The sequence below is a fragment of the Pieris napi genome, chromosome 4 (genome assembly GCF_905475465.1).
Source record: "Pieris napi chromosome 4, ilPieNapi1.2, whole genome shotgun sequence".
In the NCBI taxonomy this organism is placed as follows: Eukaryota; Metazoa; Arthropoda; class Insecta; order Lepidoptera; family Pieridae; genus Pieris; species Pieris napi.
Window position 1 is genome coordinate 12,149,387 of NC_062237.1, and position 21,316 is coordinate 12,170,702.

The following is a 21,316-nucleotide window of genomic DNA, read 5'->3' on the forward strand; positions in this document are numbered from 1 at the left end:
TGCTCATTTACAAGCGATGATTTCCTATGTACGTGCCATGGCTGTACATTTTGATCACTTATAAGGGTTACGATTTGCTAAATCGTCGGAGATACACCCATAGCCAGACATAGGCACTCTCTTTGACTGTTAAATTGAATTCATTCGTTACATAGCAATTAACATTTTATTATTGCTCTTATTTTATTGTTATACGCGTGTGGTCAATATAGAGTAAAGAAAAATCTTATTTAAAGCACTCCTATGGCCCACGAACCGTACAGTTTCGGCAACCTTCAACCACGCCCTGATAAAACAGTCGAAGGATAAAATTCTACTCTGTAGGTACAATATTTATTTATTTATTATTAAATAAAGAATAGTGTTTAATAATAAATAAATAAATAGTAGGTACAATATAATTACTAATTAATAAAATTAGTGCAAGCGTGTTAGTTAATTTAAATAAAAGTTGGTTTGCCCAGTTAAACGATTTTACTATAGACATGGTCAGAAGCAAATAAAGTCTTGTAATGCATATACTATCTTAAATCGTTTTTAATTTCCCTATCTTCTACATTTGCATAATATACTAATTCAATAGAATAGCAATTAAAATATAACCAATATATCTCAAATTATATTTAAAAACAGTTTATTGCTTTATATATTATATAATTAGGTAATATAGCATTTGATATATTAAATGGACGGCTGAAAGAGCAAAACCTCTAAAAGTGACCTAGTAAGTTAAAATGGCGGATATCATATAATATTATGCCAAGAGACACTAGCGATGTGTGTTCATCGAACGAATAAATTGTCTATCTATCCTTTCTTAATTCGTTCTTAAAATGATGCTGGAAAAACTTACCATTCCGCTGTGGAAGTCCCGATACTACCATATAAGCGTCTCCTATTGTCTCCACTTTGTAAACATTATACTGCATTATTTTATCATCGAACATCCTGAAATTATATAGACAATTATTTTACCAAAATTATCTTCGTTACTATGTTGTATAGGGACATATGGTCTTTAGAAATGGTTCTGTAACTTTTCAAGTAAAGAAACGAACGGTCAAGGGTTAAGGAATTCATTCATTCATTTATTCTCATAACAGACAATAGTCACTTACATGAGAACTTATATACTAAAGATACAATTTGTCACGTCGTGGGTCATTGAAGAGCTTAAAGGATCAATTAGCGAAGTAGAACTTGGATGGACTTTCATTTACGCAGGTAACTGGGATCACTCAAGAAATGGTCTTTTAGTCTAAATTTAAATATTGCCAGGCTGTCTGCACTTTTTATATTTTGTGGAAGTCTATTATACCGCAGCTCTCCCCCAACGCTCAATGTTTGTTACCGTTATTGGTTCTAAACTTAGGTAGAATTAGATGAGGGCGTCGTGAATTGCGCTTCTGAATTTGATTTATTTTAGTGAAAGTAGGTAATCTTAGTGTGTATATAGTTATTTAGAATTTTGTTCATTGCTGGTATTGTATTGAAATAATTGTTTTATATGCATGAGTTTTGTTTCACTGTAGACTTTTTGTCTAGAAGTTAAGTATGGTTAATGAAAAAGCAATTTAATTACTTTATATTGAGCAATTTGAAGGTGAGAAATGTTAGTTTTAGTTTAATATACAAAACAAATATATATATTGTTTTAGGAATGCATATCGCAATGTATTTCTAAATAAATTACACGATTTCCTGTATAGTAAATACACACGAATAGTGTTATAATTATAATTGGAATGCTACAAACACGCATTGACGTAAACAATAGCACACTACGGCCACGTGCACACGCTCGTGGCACGTTACGGTCTGTCGGAGGTAACCAATCACAGATTAAGCCACCCACACCGCAGAACAAAAAGTACTGCGTTCACTCCAGTGAGCTTCGGTCCTGCCCTTCAGGCGATTGAACCTACGCAGCCGAGGTCCAAGTCTCGCAGGAGACGCCCTTGCATTAGTCGCGTAAGACAGCCCATACCGGCCGAGCTACGCTCGCCATAACAGCCTAAGATGAGCTGTCAAGGCCCTTAAGGCCTACAGCGAGATTCCGTTTCAGAAAAAAGCTTGTAGCAATCGCTAGATAGAGGTCTGCGAGTACGATAGCCCACCGGGTCGTCTACTCGTGGATCTTCAGTAGCATTTCTTGACCGATGCCCAGCGTCGTTAAGTCTTAGCTAGGTGAACACAAGTTAGCGATGCCCCGCGTCGTCCCTTACGGTAAAATTTTAGGTTACTCATATTGTATGTACCTACTGTAATGTAATCAATATTATGTCAAGAAGAACAATAAAGTACTTTCGTTGATGTGATTTTCAACTATATTATATTACCTTACCAAATAATAACATATACATATACAATATAAAAAAAATATTACAATATTCTTAACCTACTTATTTATTATTTATTTATGCTTTATTACCTTATTCACAAACATACACATAACAAAAATACTAAAAAACATGTTACAAAAGTTATAAGGCAACGGGCGGCCTTATCGCTAACAAGCGATTTCTTCCAGGCAACCCTAATGTGAACAATGAAAAAGAAACACCTACAGAGGGTAGAGTATAAGAATTACAAAAATTATTAACAAAAAAAAACCTCAAAATAACCCGTTACTGTAACTAAAATAAAGTCTAAAGGAAAAATTATAATAATAAATAAAAGTATGTATAGACAAAAATTTTAAATACAATCAAAAGGTTAACAGAATCACAATAATTAATATATATAAGCAGAGGCAGCTAATTACGAGGCAGAAAGAAAATGATCAAAAAGAAGCTTTTTGAATAAATTTAAGCTGAGCTCGTCTAATGTCAATTGGAAGAGAATTCCATAGCAGAATACTTTGCACAGTAAAGGAGGAGTGATAGAATTCAGTTTTATGAATAGGAGTTTCAAGAATTAGGTTGTCTAGAGAACGCAAGTCAAAACTACCGCCAGAGAGAAACATAAAATTTTGCTTTAAGTAACTAGGAGTTTTAGGATTAAAAAGAACATTAAATAGAAGTTGTAAAATGTGCATCTTACGCCTCAATCGAATGGCCTTCATAGTTATAATAGTAATCATTAAAAATGAATAAATAAAATAAATTTTAAAACTTTTAAAACTGCGACAAACAGCGAGGAAAGCAGTGTGGTCACCGGTACTATCTACCGCGCCAACATAAAATTTTAACTAGCCAAAATTCCCTACTCCAAAGAGAACATAATCAAATTCGAGGAAAAATTCTTATATATTTATAATCGACATCGTGATTAATATTTTTAATTTAATTTTATATTATGTGCCTTCCCTATGGAGCAGTTGGCCTAGTGGCTTCAGCGTGCGACTCTCATCCCTGAGGTCGTAGGTTCGATCCCCGGCTGTGCACCAATCGAACGGTGAAGGAAAATATCGTGAGGAAACCGACATGTCAGACCCAAAAAGTCGACGGCGTGTGTCAGGCACTGGACGCTGATCACCTACTTGCCTATTAGATTGATAAATGATCATAAAACAGATTCAGAAATCTGAGGCTCAGACCTAAAAAGGTTGTAGCGCCACTGATTTATTTTTTTATTAATGTGACTTCCCAGTTACAATACAAATATTATAATCTCTGTAGATTACACTAGGGAGCGAAGGATATATCTAATATATAAAATTGTCGTGTCGCGGTGTTTGTGGTTAAACTCCTCCGAAACCGCTCGACTGATTCTCATGAAATTTTGTGTCCATATTGGGTATGTCTGAGAATCGGACAACATCTATTTTTCATCCCCCTAAATGTTAAGGGTCCACCCCTAATTTTTTTTTAATTTTTAGATAATTTTTTATTGTTTTATTTTTTTATGATACAGCATTAAAAAATACAAATAATCCCTAATTATCATCCATAACGTCGTTTGCCGGATCAGCTAGTGTTTTATAAAATCATTAAATTATATAAAGGCAAAGGCTTTACCGAAGGTTTTGGGAAGGGAACTTAAAAAACTGGTCATCTTTGTAGGAGAACTTCTCTTCGACACTACTATATAACTTGGTATGAGTTATTCTACTTACTTATAAAGCATATTGAGCATATTAATCACTTCCATAGGCGTACTATTCGCAGATATATTCGTGAATCCAACGATATCACTGAAGTATATAGTGACTGCGTCAAAAGATTCCGCGGGCACGGTCCTTTGTGCACGAAGCCTTCTTAATACTGGGAGAGGCAGCATCCTTGATAAGAGCAAGTCACTCTTCTGCTTTTCTGCCATTAATTTTTGTGTACTTATTTCTATTGATTCTGTGAATTTCTGAAACGGTAAAGCGATATTTGGTTATTTAAATGTAACAATTCATAGCTTGGTTATTAAGCGTTCGATTCTCGACCCCCGAGTCGGGTGTTCGAGCCTTTATAATAAAGGAATGAAACGTGAGAAAAGTAGCACACTCTTTGGCAAAAAATTTAAAAGTGTTTAAAACCAAGTCCCATAAAAGATTGCGCAGTGTAATATATAATAACTTTACGCCACTGAATCATGTATTATGCAGTGGTTAATATATTACACCGCATTACAAGGCAGAGTATAAAATAAAGAGCGCGAACAAAAAATACAATAATTTTTAAACAAATCAAATGAAAATCATTTATTCATGTAGGTAACACAATGTACACTTATGAACGTCAAAAAAAGAAATAGATATTAAATGCTTTTAATTTTAAATTTACTGCCAGTTCTCAAATCAAGGGCGTAGAACGGAAGAGAAGAACTGGCAATAAGCTCTCCGCCACTATTTTTAATCGCCGAGTTTTTTGGTTTACACAGCGTTTGTAAGGAGCTGCAACCATTACACCATGTTCCACATGACATCTTAAGTAATGTAATAATAATAATAAAAATCAAAAACAAAGATTTGTCCTCTATCAGCAGGAGGCATGGTGGAACAACACGTAAATACATAGTCGAAATCTAGTTAATAATGAAATTGTATAATTAAGTATACTAGCGATTATCAAATATAAACTACATTAAAATGACTGAGTTGACTTAATATCTTATGGCCCTTAAGCTTAGGTTTCCAAGAAAAGCGGTGCCGTTAACTAACGGCCGTCATTTTACGGTTGTTAATAACGGCCGTCTTTACTTTTTAACATAAAGCAAAAAAACATCATTTTCGCTCGTCCAAGTCACGTTTCCACTCATTGTATCAATTAAATATCAACACCACTACACGCGAAAAACGTTGAACTAATGTTTATCACCGCTATGACGGCCGTCATGCAAATGACAGCACCGCTATTTGACGTTACGGTGACACTCAACGTTATCTAGGAAACCTACACCGATATTTATAGACAACGTATGGGTTACGTCACCCAACGCTACATTACGGCCGTTAAATAACGGCGTACACACACACATATCAAATATGTATATTTATATGTTCGCAGAGTGAATTCACAGTAGCCATATTGTGTATCTTATGTTTATAACATTGAATATTTTATTATCTTTAATGTTTTCGACATTATCGTATTGGCTTAGTATGGATACCACTGTACACTGTTGGGATAGTCTATTTATTTTTGTGAATAAATAAATATATGTTATACTAAATGCCCATCCCGGTCTCACACGGCTGGAGAATATTTATTTAATATTCAGGAATTATGTAGCATTTAAATTAATGATAAAATAATTTTTGAAAACGATCCAGTAGATTTTGTGTTTATTCGTTACAAAAATACAATTCCTTTCTATTACCTTCGATCTAAACTAAGTCATAAATATAAAAACAATTAGACCTACCTGAATAGTATTAATTGTATACCGTAGTAAAAGTATCAATAGTGGTGAAACCAGCAATACAAGTATCAAAACTACGATCCCAAAACACAGTGTCCATCTCGCTGACCACATTTCACTATTCACCGAACCCCTAAAAATATAATAAGTTTTATTTAAGAATCGAAATTCATTAGTCTATGGTTTGGGCGATATTCCTCTATAGGGTTTGACAGCATTCCTTTGTTGTGGAAACTATAAATGAAAAGACTGTTATGGGGTAATAAAACCCCAAATATGGACTTCTATTTATTTTTAGAGGATGGATGGGTTTATTACAGATATTATTTTTTGCAGTTATTTAACTCTCAGAGACACAGTTATAGTTAAATTTGCGATTTTTCAAAAGTGGCTACATAATTATGAATTATTTTGAAAGCCCATGGCTTTGTTAGAACAGGGTGCAAAGAGGCCAGAGGCCTGATGGTAACTGATACTGTCATTCCTTTGATAAACCAAAGGAAGAAGGGATGCGGACAAGGCTACGATGTTACCGTGTCCTGCCACGGGCGATTGCTGGTAGCACCATGGGGTTTTAGTGGTGCATAGGAGCGAGTCCCACATAACCCTTCACCACCAGGCAACCGTGCCGCGGGAGGATATCAATGAATCAATGGCGCTACAACCTTTTTAGGTCTGGGCCTCAGATTTCTGTATCTGTTTCATGATCATTTGGCAATCTAATAGGCAAGTAGGTGATCAGCCTTCAGTGCCTGACGCACGCCGTTGACTTTTTTGGTCCAAGGCAAACCGGATTCACGATGTTTTCCTTCACCGTTCGAGCGAATGTTATATGCGCACATAGAAAGAAAGTGCATTGGTGCACAGCCAGGGAGCGAACCTACGACCTCAGGCATGAGAGTCGCACGCTGAAGCCACTATGCCAACACTCTTTTCGCGGAAGGGGATTGTCTATCGCAATTTCCCACGAAAGAAAAGGTGAGATTCATAAACCTTAAAATTAAATGATTTCCATATACCGTTACCATGGTAATAAATCCCGTTAACTAACGAAAGCAATTAAGGTATAAATGTCTTGCCTGACATAAGTCCACAAATCCTCCTGTACGGCCCTCAGCTGAGCCAAGTGGCTAATCGTTTCCTCAACAAAGTAGCGATCCGAGCCTTCCTCGAACTTTAAGCCGTCTCTTGATTTGTAGCTGGAAAAATCTGATTAAATTGAATTTCGAACGAGGTTTGTAAAGTTTGATTTGCAAGTTTTTGAATTCATTCATATATTCTGTTGATTCAAAATATAGGCGCCGGGTGAATTTTTTGTGCACTGTACAGTATTATAGAAATATTATTCTCTTGAAATACTGAAAATATTACTAAAGGCCTGTATTCACTTTGATTATTGCGAGTGCAAGTGATTAGTAATTGAGGATGATTAGTGCAGGTGTGTAGTGCAAGTAGTGTCCAATTATTATTTAGTGGCTCTGTTAAGTAAATTCAGTTGTCGATAGCTGTCGATCAGCAAATTTGGACGAACGAGAAGCGCGCTTGCAATTGGAAGAAGTACTGAAAAAAGCATTAAACGCGGTGCTATCTGAAACCGAAGAAATTTTGGAAGCTGAACTTGCAATACCAAGAAAAGTATGAGTTCGAAAATGGATTAATAGAAAACCCATTCATGGCGCAAGCTACCAACTCTATAAGGAATTGGCTGCTGAAGATACGACGGAATATTACTTTGCTCTCAGGTTGACCGAACAGTCCTGCTATCCAGACGTGTTATGGACGGCACGCTGCGAGTGAGGGGGAAGGAAGGGCGCACGCGATGTGGCTACTCGCAGTTCGCTCGCAAAAAAATAGAACTTCTAATCACGTTACTACGCAGCCAACTAATCATCTGCACTAATCAGTCGCTGTCCACACTTGCTTTCTCCTAATCACTAATCACCTGCACTAATCAATAATCAAAGTTGATACACGCATTAACAACATAAGTTGCATACATATAGCGGAACACGACATTGGATGTTTTAAATTTAACCTTCAGCTAGGATCTGAGCAACCTTTATTATTCTAAGGTCTAAGCTTAAAAGGTTGAAGCCGGTTTCTTCCCTTGGTTTATTTGCTTGCGTTTTAGCAGAGAACTAAAAATCCTAATACATTCGGAAGTCAAATGTCCTAAAGGCTTATTGACACGTAACTACTAAGGTAATGTTACTATGAAATAGTGGGAGAAAACTCACATGACTCAATGAGACAAACGATAAAACAATCGATCTTATTTCATAAGCCTGTTGTTGCGAGTTCAAAGTATTTAATCTTTTTATCGGGGATTATAAAAGTGTGGATTTTTCCAACTTAGTATACAACAAACGTAGGATTTTAAAGTATATTTAAGTAGTGTTTTCATTCAAATAGCATTTGATTTAACATGAAAAACTGAGGCGCAAACTACCTGCTGTGGTCTCTGGCAGAATGACCAGCGCTGTGGAACATTCTGCTCCTCAGCATAATGCTGAGCCAGGGCCAATTACATCCACAGCACACACGCATTGCACACTTGAAACGAACCGAATGGGAAAACGGTTTTTGTTGTTTTTTTTATATATATCTTATTATATTTTTTATTTAATATTTTTTCTTTGATTATTGTTATTTTGTGTGTTTATGTGTGTGTGTTTTTGTTTGTAATACATGATATGTCTATATATAAAAAAATATCATAAAAAGGCTATTATTTTAGTGTATGTAATGTATAATTTTTGTATTTTGTAATTGTTAAAACTACAAAATCACGTTCGTATGTTAGTATTACAATTACGTCAAGGTTTAAAACAGCTATAATACTTAATGTTTTGTTCTTATCATTCCGTTATCTCTTGTAGAATATGTAAATGTGAAAAAACCTTTAAAAAAATATAATTTAAGTGTTAATTATCATAAAAAAATATAATTTAAGTGTTAATTATCAAAGTTTTACAATCCTTTTGTTTCGGATCCTAAATTTAATTTCACTATTACGACTCCCGTAGATGACTCGACACGTAGAAATGCTATTATACAGAAAACAATATGATAATACAAAATTCTTTGGTTTTTATTTTATAGTTTATGAATAGCACTAGATATTAAGCAGCTCACCTTATCAATAGCTTGTCAATCACACGTGCGTCTAAGCCCTCTAAATCAAGATATTGCTTAGTAGATTCCAAGTACTCCAGGGTCAGCTTCAAATGAAGCTGGAGGAAGAAGTTCTTCGTCTCCAAGCTTTCTAGAACCAATGGGTACAGAAACGCAAGCGATAGTTCCTCCATTGACTTTAAGATTTCATAGCATGCTGTTAGCTGTCTGAAAGCATTATCAACATGTAAATCATTCATTTATATCAAATAAAAATTGTGAACATAATTCCAATGGCCAATTGTGTTAGTAAAATTGACATAATACCTATTTTATGAATTTAGAAATTCAAGTTTTGGTTTTTGAAGTGGTTTGGATATTTTTCGTGATACATGCCTTTACATTTGTAAATAATCAATTAATAAAAGCGATATTATATTTTATTGGTGTTATGAGTGCCGCGTGAGGGTCTATATTTGGACGGTATTATTTTTAAGAAATAACTTCCCAAAATGTGTACTTTAATAATGAATAAACACTTTTTTAATGCACAATTTACTCTTTTTTAAATCGAACAACTAAATATGAACTTTCTTTTGAGACACCTTGTATTTGTTATCACATTACCCTAATTGGGAGAAGAAGGAGACAAAATCTAACGGTTTATCAAGCAATAAAAGATTATAATAAAATATTTAAATAGAATTTAAAGAAAAAACTTTTTACCGGATTAAAGTTATGTATTATTATAAATTTACAATTATTTGACATAATTTTAAATTTATCCGACGTTTCGCGTGCTTTACATCCAAAGTTGGATATCAAAAAAGTATCCAACACCTTTTGTCTTCAGTCACCGTGACCACGCACGCTGTAAAGCACGCGAAATGTCGGATAAATTTAAAATTATGTCAAATAATTGTAAATTTATATAATAATACATAACTTTAATCCGGTAAAAAGTTTTTTCTTTAAATGTGTAAAGGTTATGTTAATCAAAGACAATACTATTAAATAGAATTGTCAAATGTCAGTAAGATAAATAGCACAAAAGCCAAAGCGGGTCCCGCGGGCCAGCGGGCTCCGAGTGCCCCATAATTTGAATTTGCTGCCTAGCTTCTCGGCCACAGATCTGCCTGATTGCGTGGCTGATAGTCTTCTATATAGGAGTCCTTTAAAAAAAAATTTTTTTGCTATACTTGGAACCCAGCACCTCCGTTATAAAGACTAAACCAGCTGAGGTAATAGGAAGAATGAGATGAAAACAACAAACAAAATGAGGTCACTCAATTTATGACACACTAAAACTTCATGTAAAAGTAGCTGAAAAACAAAGGTAAGTTTGTGCGAAATAACGAGACAGTTCTTAGTCTATTTTTGTAGGCTTTCAATTGCCCTTGTCCCGTTTTTCAACTTATGTTGTCCCTTTCGCTTTCATAGCACACGCTTTTCAGTAGCTCAGCAACTAGTTCCTAGGGAATAACCCGTTAAATCTAGACTGGTGTTAAATTAAATTCGTGCTTTGCATGACGGCTAACGTATTGGGCTGAAAATTTCGTAGGTTTACATTGAAAGCGGCTACTTATATTCAATTAATATATAATTTTTAGTTAGCCCTAACCTTTAAAAGATACGTGTATAAATTTGACAACAATCGTACTAATAGTATGTTAGATATAGTGTTTGAAGTGAAGTAACTTTTGTTTGTTTAAAAAAATAGATAAATCATCGCCTCTGACTAATATGAATAAAATTCCTAATAAATGATAATAATCTAACATATAAAATTCTCGAGTCACAATTTTCGTTCCCATACTCCTCCGAAACAGCTTGACCGATTCTTATGAATTTTTATACATATTAGTGTGAGAATCGCCTACTACCTATTTTTCAAACTATATGTTTATATTTTTCAAGTGAGAAGGGGTTTTAAAAAAAAAATTTATAGACAATTTTTTTTTTATGACACAGCATACAAAAATACATAAAATCCTTAGTTTTCATCTACCCTCTACGATCAACCCCTATTTTTATTTGTTAGATAAGAACTTATAATTTGATGTCTGAGGTTTATATAGAGATAAACACATAAAAACCTAAAAACAAAACATTCCGGAAAACCGAACAGTCTCTGTGGTAGCATAGCAAAATGTTCATGTTGGTATGTACTAGTAAGCTAGGCATTAAGGAGAAATGAAGTTCGCGGGGGCAGCTAGTATGTTATATATTTCACTTGTATTCTTAATTCAAATTAAAAAAAAACATCATAAACAACTAATAAAGCCAAATGAGGTAACAGTTATAATAATTAACTTAATGGAAATAATAAGCACACATGTTAATAATCAAATGAAAAAACATTTTCTGGTTTAAGCCCCTTAAAGCCTCTTTCACTTAAATGTAAGCTAATGTAATAAAGAGCTTTATTAAATATCATAATTCCGAAGCTTTGTGGCTGTTGGTATTTGTACGCATAGTTTGCTATGTGCTTATTAACTTGATCCCCTGCATAACAACTAAGCCTTCAGGTAATAGGACAGACGGGATGACAGACTACAGATATACCATAATGGAAATGCTAAAACATAGTTGGATTTAGTTCTGTAGAATATGTAATGTACGTTGTATGAAGTCTCATTCGCTTCGTTTATCATATAGAAAAATCTTCAACGAAAAATATGCTTCAAAATTTTTGGATCTCGGAAATAAATTCCATTTAGTTGCTGTGTTATTTTAAAATCAAATACTTAGTTAACAGCCTTCTGTGGATGACACTTTGTCGATTGTTTGATCTTAAAATGCCAATCTTCACGATGTTATCGTTAAACTTACAGGACGACTTGTGTCAAACATATAAATCAGATTATTAATCTATTTTTACAATGTTTATAAGCTTTACATCAGCTACTGCTTTATACGGTCTATTGTTATTATTATTAATATAGAAGAAATAATTTCCATATGTTTCTTTCAATTTTAGTACAGTATTTGTATGTATGCATGCTAGTATTACATCGAACCAGAGCAAGCGACAATATAAAATTATAAAAACAACATACGTTTTTTAATATACAACATAAGATTTTAAAGAAAAACTCTTTTCCGAATTAAAACGCCATTTAAAACTTATGTCTTTGTCGCGTATATAAACACGGTTAAACATTTCTTAAAATAAATAGCCTATGATTTACAATTCATACAAAACTTAAAACGTAACTTTTCAACTTTAAAACCAACTATTATAATTAGAACCTTATACCAATGCAATAAGATTCCAATTCACTTACCTCCACAGATTCGATGACGTGGCCTTGACACTCTTCATTATGTACAAGAGAAGAACGGAGTTGATTTGATCGTAAATAGATGCTCTGCTCGAACCGTCTGTGCGTTTTGAATTTCTGCAGAAATACTTAATAATTTTTAAATAGAGTACATGTTATAACAACAATTCACCGATATCCAGATTGAGCAGTCTGTTAAACGAGCTGGATCTGGACATCCATAGTTGCTCACCTCAGACTTTGAGAGCGATTTTCGTTTAGTGTTTGTTTAAATTTTATTATTGTTTTGATTAATTAATTTTATTACTTCTTGTATGCTATGTTTGCCTGTAACTGCTTGACACATTGAAAACTGTATTTTATTTTTCTTCTGTCAATGTATTAATGTGCCAAGCGTTGGCAAGCTTTTATAAATAAATAAAATAATAAATAAAACATTCATTTTATAAGTCACAAATCTCGATAACTCTCAGTTTACTCTAACTCATTTGAATCCCAATTTTAGCTACATCATTTGCCAATTAAACTTTGCGAACTTAAATACGTACGTAACAATTCAAGTAATCTTATCTTTATGACTAAGTTATAATTCATTTAAAACATGTTTTACTTTGATTTCTCCAGAAACGTCAAATCATCGCTGTAGAATGATAGCCTCGTATGTCCAAAAACCATTTTTTTTTTATATTCTGAGACTCTTATGTCATTTAACTGGTATAATCATGTTATTAATAAGTCCTTTTTACCATCTAAAACTATGGACAAAAACACATAATAATATTTTAACAAAAATTGACGAAATGAAACATTTTTTTTTCTTGAAATGTTTGGTTCTCTGGACGAGGTTATCATTCTACAGCGACGAAATGGAATTTCAACTTACCCTATTGACATCACATCTTCCCGATATGTGCTGCGTGTTAATTGTAAAATAAATTAAACATCTTCCATTCAACCTTATTAATGTCAAGATAGTACAACAACAAATCAAGCCAAATCCTGAGTTCGATTCCCCCTGAGAACTGACGGAACTCATTTCCAAGTAAAACTATTCCGGAACATTTCATTATGGCCAGTTAGTATTACTTAGGATAAAACAGTGGCGCTACAACCTCTTTAGGTCTTGGTCTCATCTTTGCGAATCTGTTGCATGATCACTAAATAAATTCAAAGCCCTTGTTAAACAAAAATTAATCAACAAAGCTTTTTATAAATTTGAGGACTACTTAAATGATCCTAATCCTTGGGATTGAATTGCTCCAGTTCAAACAATTTGTATGACAATACTTGGCGATTAAAAAGAGTGGCGGAAAGTTTCTTGCCAGTTCTTCTTACCCGCTCTACGCCCTTGACTTGCGAACTGGTAGTAAATGTAAATTTATGATTAATTTAACTTGACGATTCAAAAGTGTACTTGGTTACCCACTTGAATAAAGATATTTTGAGTTTGAGTTTGAGATCATTTTTAAATCTAATAGGCAAGTCAGCCCCCAGTGCCTGACATACGCCGTCGACTTTTTGGGTCTAAGACATGTCGGTTTCCTCACGATGTTTTCCTTCACCGTTCGGCAAATGTTAAGTGCGCACATAGAAAGACAGTCCATTGGTGCACAGCGGGGGATCGAACCCACGACCTCAGGGAAGAGAGTCGCACGCTAAAGCCACTAAGCCCACACAGCACACTACTATTACTTAAGATATAAATTTATTTATAGGGGTTTTACTGTTAACAGATAGATCACACACTTGCCGATAAAAATGATAATCAAAACAAATGTCACATGCCCCATTTACGAGACAAACAGAAACAAGACGCATGATAAGCTTCGTAAATGGCATAAATCTTGCAGCATTGTGGCTACCTCAAAGGGCCTGTCTTATCTTCACTTAAGAAGATCTATCAAAGCTAAGACAAAACGTTTATGGGCGAATGAGAAACTGTATTTTAGTTGAAAAATTATTAAGCTAGATAAATTATTATTATGAATAAAAACCTCTGCCACATTATTTAATTAATTAGTGATATTGTGATAATTTTGTAATGAATTGATACCAACAACGTTTCATAAATTTTATGCAAATGAAATCAGCTCAGCTCATAATACAATTACAGTGGAACGGCTGTAACGGATTTAAAATTTATGATCTACGGATTGTATCTCTTAAAATTGCATTTTATGAACAGATCTGATAGATAAGACAGTTCCCAGTACAATTTCTTCAATTTTTAACACAAAAAATATTGGTTGTTTGTAAAGTAGGTTTACGATCGAGATGTTTACGTGATAACGTCTTATTGGTGATATAAGTTTTTGGGAAGTAAGGAATTAATGAAGATAACAATTTTTTCAAATTTTAAATTACATCTATCGTTTTATTCACGGAAGATCGGTCCACTCACTCGAACGCTATGCCAGCCTCCGCTCGTGAGGATTCCGCGTGACAAGTTTCACGGAATGACTGGCAGCGCTCGAGATGAGACGGGAGATCGGTCCGTCTCTCTCTCGTTATACCTGCGATCGCGCTCGTGAGGTTTTGGTGTGACACAAGTTTCTGAACATGTCACCCGACTAAAACGATTTTAAAGACGTTATCACGTCAAAAATTTTCAGGCCTTATAAAATAAGAAATAAAATATGTTTATTATGGAGATACAGGTATCACTTATTCCACGTCATTAAATTTGAATCGGTAGAAACTCACTAGGATAGTCGAGAGTTTACTAGTATCTAGCGGATCCGACAGACGTTGTTCTGTACACACGTCTTACATACAAAAAAAATATCTAATAGTTTAAATCATTCTCGACTCCACTTGAACACACAAAAATTTCATCAAAATCTCGGCTAGACAGAGTTTAATTACAAACACATGCACAGGAGATTTATATATACCAGCTGTTTATTTGCTGTACAGATAAATAAACTAATTACAGACTTCAGCGCTATTTGCCGGGCTGATTTGTTAATCTAAACCATCCAGAGCGCCACCCAAACGCATACGTAGAATTATATATTTTATAAAGATAACATTTATTATATTTTACTATTCCCATAATATATATTGAAAAAACAAAGGGACACAATTATACATTTTTGTAAAAATTAAATTTTATAAAAATCAGCGTCATTTTGCAAACATCAATTTCACAATAGATAGCAATAATTAACATTTAAATATTCTGTAATTAAAATATCAATTATTATCGACTTTGGTAGTCTCTCACTAAAGGTACGAAACACCGAGTTATCTAACAAGGAATAAAGAAATGTTGTTTAATACGTAATTTTATTACAGTAAAAAATTAAAAATCAGTGACGCTACATCCTTTTTACCTCTGGGCTTCAGATTTCTGTATCTGTTTCATGATCATTTGTCTATCTAATATGCAAGTAGGTGAACAGCCTCCTGTGCCTGACACACGCCTTCGACTTTTTGGGTCTAAGGGAAGTTTCCTCACGATGTTTTCCTTTACCGTTATATATTCATTAATATAGAAAGAAAGTGGGTTTTTTAATCAGAGTCGCACGCTGAAGCCACTAGGCCAACACTGCTCGAATTTTATTACAATACATATGCAGGCGTAAGATACGAGCAAGTTTACAGATATTAGGCAACCTGGCAAAACAATAAAGGTACAAGAGCTATTAAGAAAAAAACATTGAAACATACAATGTGTACTTCGAATAACACATAAATAATGTTAGTTGTAAAATAATTTATGTTGCAATAGACTTTCATTCTTGAGATGAGAAAGGTTTTAAAGAAACCATTTTAAGTGCACTTTTTAGTTTTCGCATCTTCTTTCTAGATAGCTTTCTCGTGTTTTAATGGACACTTTTGCTCCACAAATCTAGATAATCTAAACGAAAGAATATATCATACTCAGAGAATAGAGATGTTTATAAATAGAATATATGTCAAGCAGATGATTAAAAGACGGGAAGTTTTATCGCGAGTTGTAAACAACCTTGAATTTAGAACTGGCTTTCAATATGAGTTAAGTTATTTATTTTTTCTGACATTCATGAGTGTATCTTCATCGTCATTAAAGGCGGATTATGGGGCCTCATAGCCTAGCGGTCTTATTAAGTGGCAGCTAGGTGAGGGGTACCGGGTTCGATTCCCGGTTCGAGGGCAAGTTTTAATTTTATTTAAATTTGTTCTTGGCCTTTGGGAGGGTTGTGCGGTACCGGGCGAGTGCCTAAACCGTACATGGAGGACATGGTCGAATTTCTAAGGCAAAAAGCACGAATTATAAAAATCTTATACTTGACGCTGGCTAATGCACAAACCGTGCCAGAGCCATAAAAAAAAGGCGGATTTAGCTGCACACCACCACTACTTGAAACCAGCTACCCACTGAAGTATTTCTGAACTGATTCAACTTACAAGAGTGTACCAATCCTTAAAGGACTGGCAATGCACTGGCGAGCCATGTTGTGATTGTCTATGGACGGCGGTATCACTTAATATCAGGTGAGTCCCCCGTTTGCACTCTGTTATATAAACAAAAAATATTTTATGTACCGTTATTTTACGTAAACACTTTAATTAAACGCAACGTATATAGTGTCATATGAAAACCATAATGTCACCATAACAATAAAATCCGAAGTAATTAGCATACATTTAAAGGCTATCAAAATGAATCAAACGCGTATTGAATTTTCATACTTCCATTTATATGAAACCGACCTATTATCTTATTGGTATTAATATTTATCACACCATGAAAATAATTTCTTATTTATTCAATTGGATTGTTTCTATTCGCACTAAAACGATTCGTATACTTACACTGTTTTGTTTTTATTTCTTTTGCGAACGAAACGAAAGAACAGTTTTCCTCGTTCGCAACCCTCATATCGTGTGTTCGAATCACGGCTGTGCAATAAAGAAATGTTCTTTCTATGTGGATAAGGTTGTTGCATAATTCACAATCACAAATGGATGGCATGTGCTGTCAGAAGGCTTATCACGTACTGTCAACAATTTTTTTTTAATTTACCTTTTTCTACACACTCATAAATGAATGACGTGTGCTTATCACATACTGTCAACAAAATAATTTTAAAAAAATTTACTTGTTTACCGGTAAAGGAAAGTCACCTCAGATTGCATGACCAGTCGACCCCCTAGCTTCGGGCCTCTTGGAAACGACGGACAGTGTGTATCGGCTAAAAAGGGCGAAACTTGCCGCAGTCTGACAGTTTACAAATTACGGAGGGAATAAAAATTATTGGTTTTGCGTTCCCTAATTGCCATCATTTCCCATAAAATCTGATAAAAGCCAAGAGGCTGATTGCAGATGGATTAAGAAAAAAAAAAAAAAAGATTGCATGATCAACATATAGGGTTGCAACGGCACTGGATTATTATTATTACGTTTTCCATTGAATGATCGAATGTATTGTATGATTTTCAGAATATTCATAAATATTTTGATAGGACGCGTAGTTTAAAAAAAAAAGTTATTTTATATATACTATATCAAATACAAGGCAGTGACCTCTTACAGGATATTAAAAATGTCGTCCCTTACTCATTCCCAAGGTCTAAAATCTGTCAAATTTTCCAAATTCCTTCTGCAAAAACCAACCTAAAATTTTAGGCTCTTTCGAATTCTTCGCCTTTTTTAACAGATTAAACAGGCTGGATATATTATAGATTTAGTACTATGTATGATGTGGTAAACTTTAATAAATAAATATATTATACATGTAACTATTTATTTAAAGTTAATATGTCTCCGTTAATTTGTAAATAAATAATACTAATAATGTAAAATTCCTTTAAAGACAAATTTGCGCGCCCTTGTGTGTAGCAGAATATGCGAACTTACGATTGTACCTTACACATTTTTTGTACCATATTCTTGCAATAAATTATTATTATTATTATTAATACAAATGTTTAGATATTCGTTAGATTTTGTCACGTTATAACAAGTAATAAGAATTTCACTTACTATAGAATAATCTTCAGCTTTTCCGGTAGTGTGTCTTGTATGTGTAGCAACTTCTGGTCCGTCGTCGAAAACACTCGCTCCAAATGTATTCTATAATTAACATTAAACAGAGGCGATTAAAAATAGTGGCGTAGAGTTTCTTGCCAGTTTTATTTGTCCGTACTACGCCCTTGTTTTCAAAGCTGGAAGATTTGTATGTTCATATGTGTACCGCTGTCATTTTACCTACTCTTATTAGTAAATTTGACTTAAATTACTTATTGTTTTTAAATTAGGGTTGTTGTCCAATGGTGTCTCAGTCAAGAGACAATTCATTAATCAAGAGAAATAAGTATAATACATACATGAATAAATTAAACTTTGAAGTCAAGTTATATTTTGTTCGTGATTAAGTTAAAAGTTTGGAACATAATTAATTTATTAAGTGCCTTACTGAGACACGTTACATCAGCTCTTACCACTTCAAATCAAGATTTTTATAAATAATATGTAGATAGTGTTTAATAATAATTTAGCCAACTTTCTCTCTAGAGTATGGTTAAGTGTGTGACAGTTAAGTTTCGACTGATGGTCCCGAGTTTGAACCTTGGCTGTGAACCTTGGGATTATTCTATCTATATGCGCGATTACCAGCAAGTGTTATAAAACAATTTTTTGTGCCACGCTCCACCTTAGCCTTTCTAATTATTATGCCTAACATACATAAATTTTAATATTAAACAATTTAATTATTCAAAATTTAAATGAGAGGTGTTAGAAAAAATGACTAGTAAATTGTTAACGAAACACAGTACGTATATTTTAAAACATGTAATGAAAAACTTAAATTCAAATTTCATAGTAGTTTATGCAACTGTCATATAATAGAGGGTATTAAAACATGAGTGTAGTTTTCAAAATAAGATTACACGAGTGTTTTAATACCTAATTATATGCAGTTGCATACACTCCTTTATTTAATCTCATGGCTATAAGTTTCCAAGTCATAAAGTCTTGGTAACATTTGTCGTACGCTTTTCTTGATTTTTCTGGCAAAAGACTACCTATTCGTCAGTTTCATAGCTGTTTCTAGAATGTCAATTTTCATCGGTACCGTCGGTGTTGCTTGACATTTTTGCTACTTAAGTTTTATCCAGCAAAATATTACTGAAATTCGTATGTACGAAATAGCGCCAAAATGGAAAAAGTCTGTTATTGTTATATTGGCTCGGAACCAGCGCGTTGCGCGCTCACCACAGATTATATTGTGTACTTTAATTGAATTGAAACCTCCTTGGTCGGGACACATTGTACTTTAATAATTAAAAAAATATTTTAAAGCATTTTTTTAAGTGAAGTGAAGTGAAGTATGTAAATAAAATATGCCAATAAAGGTCTGTATTTCATTTCATAATGAGAATATTACCGAATTAGATTATATAAAATAATTTAATAAATTTTCGAATAGCCCCCCTTAAAAATCAAACACACTGCTCTAGATCTCACTGCACCCGTAGGGTCGTAGCGCCAAACTTTATATCTACGAAGTAATATGATTATAATCTTGTTTAATCCAATTAGCCATTTGGTTTTATGGCCAAATCCCTTCATAAAGGCCGCTTTATCGCAATTTAGCGATCTCATTCAAACTAGTTTAGTTGCTTCTAATTATATTTAATTTTACTCTTACTTTTTGGTTATTATTATTATTTTTTAATAAAACAATGTGATTTCGTGAACGTCAATACTAAATAACTAGCAAGATTGAAAATGTCATTTATAATCAGAAATTTACAATAGTGAAAAGTATATTCTAAGTTTGATATACCATATTTAATGTATCTAATATATATCTGCGATTTCCTGACTGACTGTTTGAATTCTGGCTGTGGAATAGATATAGATATATGTGCGTAATACATATACGTCTATTGTTAGAACGAAGAACTACTTAAATATATGTAAAGAAATGTGTTAACTGATGTTTTATTTAATTTGTTTGTTAGTCTGTGGAAAAGACTCTAGTGGATTATCTTTTAAATTTTATTTCGAAGATTTTTTGTTAGAAAATTTTGGATTATAAAAGAAATCGGATAAAATATTTGTTTTCAAGTAAAATAACAATCTCTAAATGTTGTTTCGTTTACATTTGTCAGCAACGTATAATATAGTAATTAATCACTGCAATAGACACATATATCTGCCTTTATAAATCATATCAAACACGAATAATAACCATAATAACTGTGAAAGCTCAAGCATAAAGCGCTTTTCATTTGGCTGTCCGAGAAACATTTGCTTTATGACATTATCAAAAGCTATTTATTTTTGCTTCAATTGCTTAACATGAGTTGTCTACGCCAGACATTGGCAAAGCAAGCATTAAATGTTTGATACATTTTTGATCGCTCGCACTAAAAATAGAAATATATTGTTTTCAGTTCTGTTGTTTTAAAACGTAATTGAATTCTCATTTCTTGAAACAATACAAAATGCAGCTATGTAAGAAGAAATAAGTAGATAAAGAAAATTAAAAACATATTCAATTAAATTTTGGGCATACTTATTATACACACGTACGAAATCATTTATAACACAATATTAACAAAATAATCCTTTATTTATTTATTTATCTCTTCATGTTTGTTATGTTTGTCTAAGTGCTTGTCACAGTAAATATTGTTTTTTATTTTTCTTGTACCAATAAGCTGAGCGTCGGCAAGCCCTTATAAAGAAATAAAGAGTTTAATGGAAAACGAAAGAGAGGCAGGTAGATAAGAAGATAAGAAGACGATATAAAAAAGGTTACGGATCCAATGTGGATTCGAACCGCCTTGGTGGCCTTTGTCAAAGGAAAAGTAAATAAATAACCGTTTGCCGATAGATAAGGATAGGGGCTAAATATTATATTATTTACTTATTTTGGCCATACTTTTTTATCTCTTTTTTGTACATTTGCATAAGCATACTATAAATGTTATTCATATACTATATTAAGGATATACATTCAGTGGCTACTTAAGCCTTAAATAAATAAGTAAAATATGATTATTATGGAATATAAGATACAGGTATCACTTATTCCACGTCATTAAATTTGAATAGGTAGACATCCCTACTCATCGGCAAAGAAGACAGAGGGTGTAGGCCGAGAGAAAAAGAAGTAATAAACTGT

The 21,316-nt window shown here is 33.4% G+C and overlaps 1 protein-coding gene across 1 annotated transcript in view; it reads right to left on the reverse strand.

The window, feature by feature from the left end:
- The window catches only part of LOC125049173, a 66,100-nt gene that overhangs the window by 6,232 nt on the left and 38,552 nt on the right, over positions 1 to 21,316 (reverse strand). Inside the window, exons 5-12 of the mRNA XM_047648317.1 lie at positions 18,163 to 18,252; positions 13,075 to 13,104; positions 12,195 to 12,308; positions 8,929 to 9,135; positions 6,873 to 6,992; positions 5,797 to 5,926; positions 4,058 to 4,299; positions 854 to 948 (exon numbers count right to left, since the gene is read on the reverse strand). Coding sequence (XP_047504273.1) covers positions 854 to 948; positions 4,058 to 4,299; positions 5,797 to 5,926; positions 6,873 to 6,992; positions 8,929 to 9,135; positions 12,195 to 12,308; positions 13,075 to 13,104; positions 18,163 to 18,252 — 1,028 coding nt within the window. The remainder of the gene's footprint in view (positions 1 to 853; positions 949 to 4,057; positions 4,300 to 5,796; positions 5,927 to 6,872; positions 6,993 to 8,928; positions 9,136 to 12,194; positions 12,309 to 13,074; positions 13,105 to 18,162; positions 18,253 to 21,316) is intronic.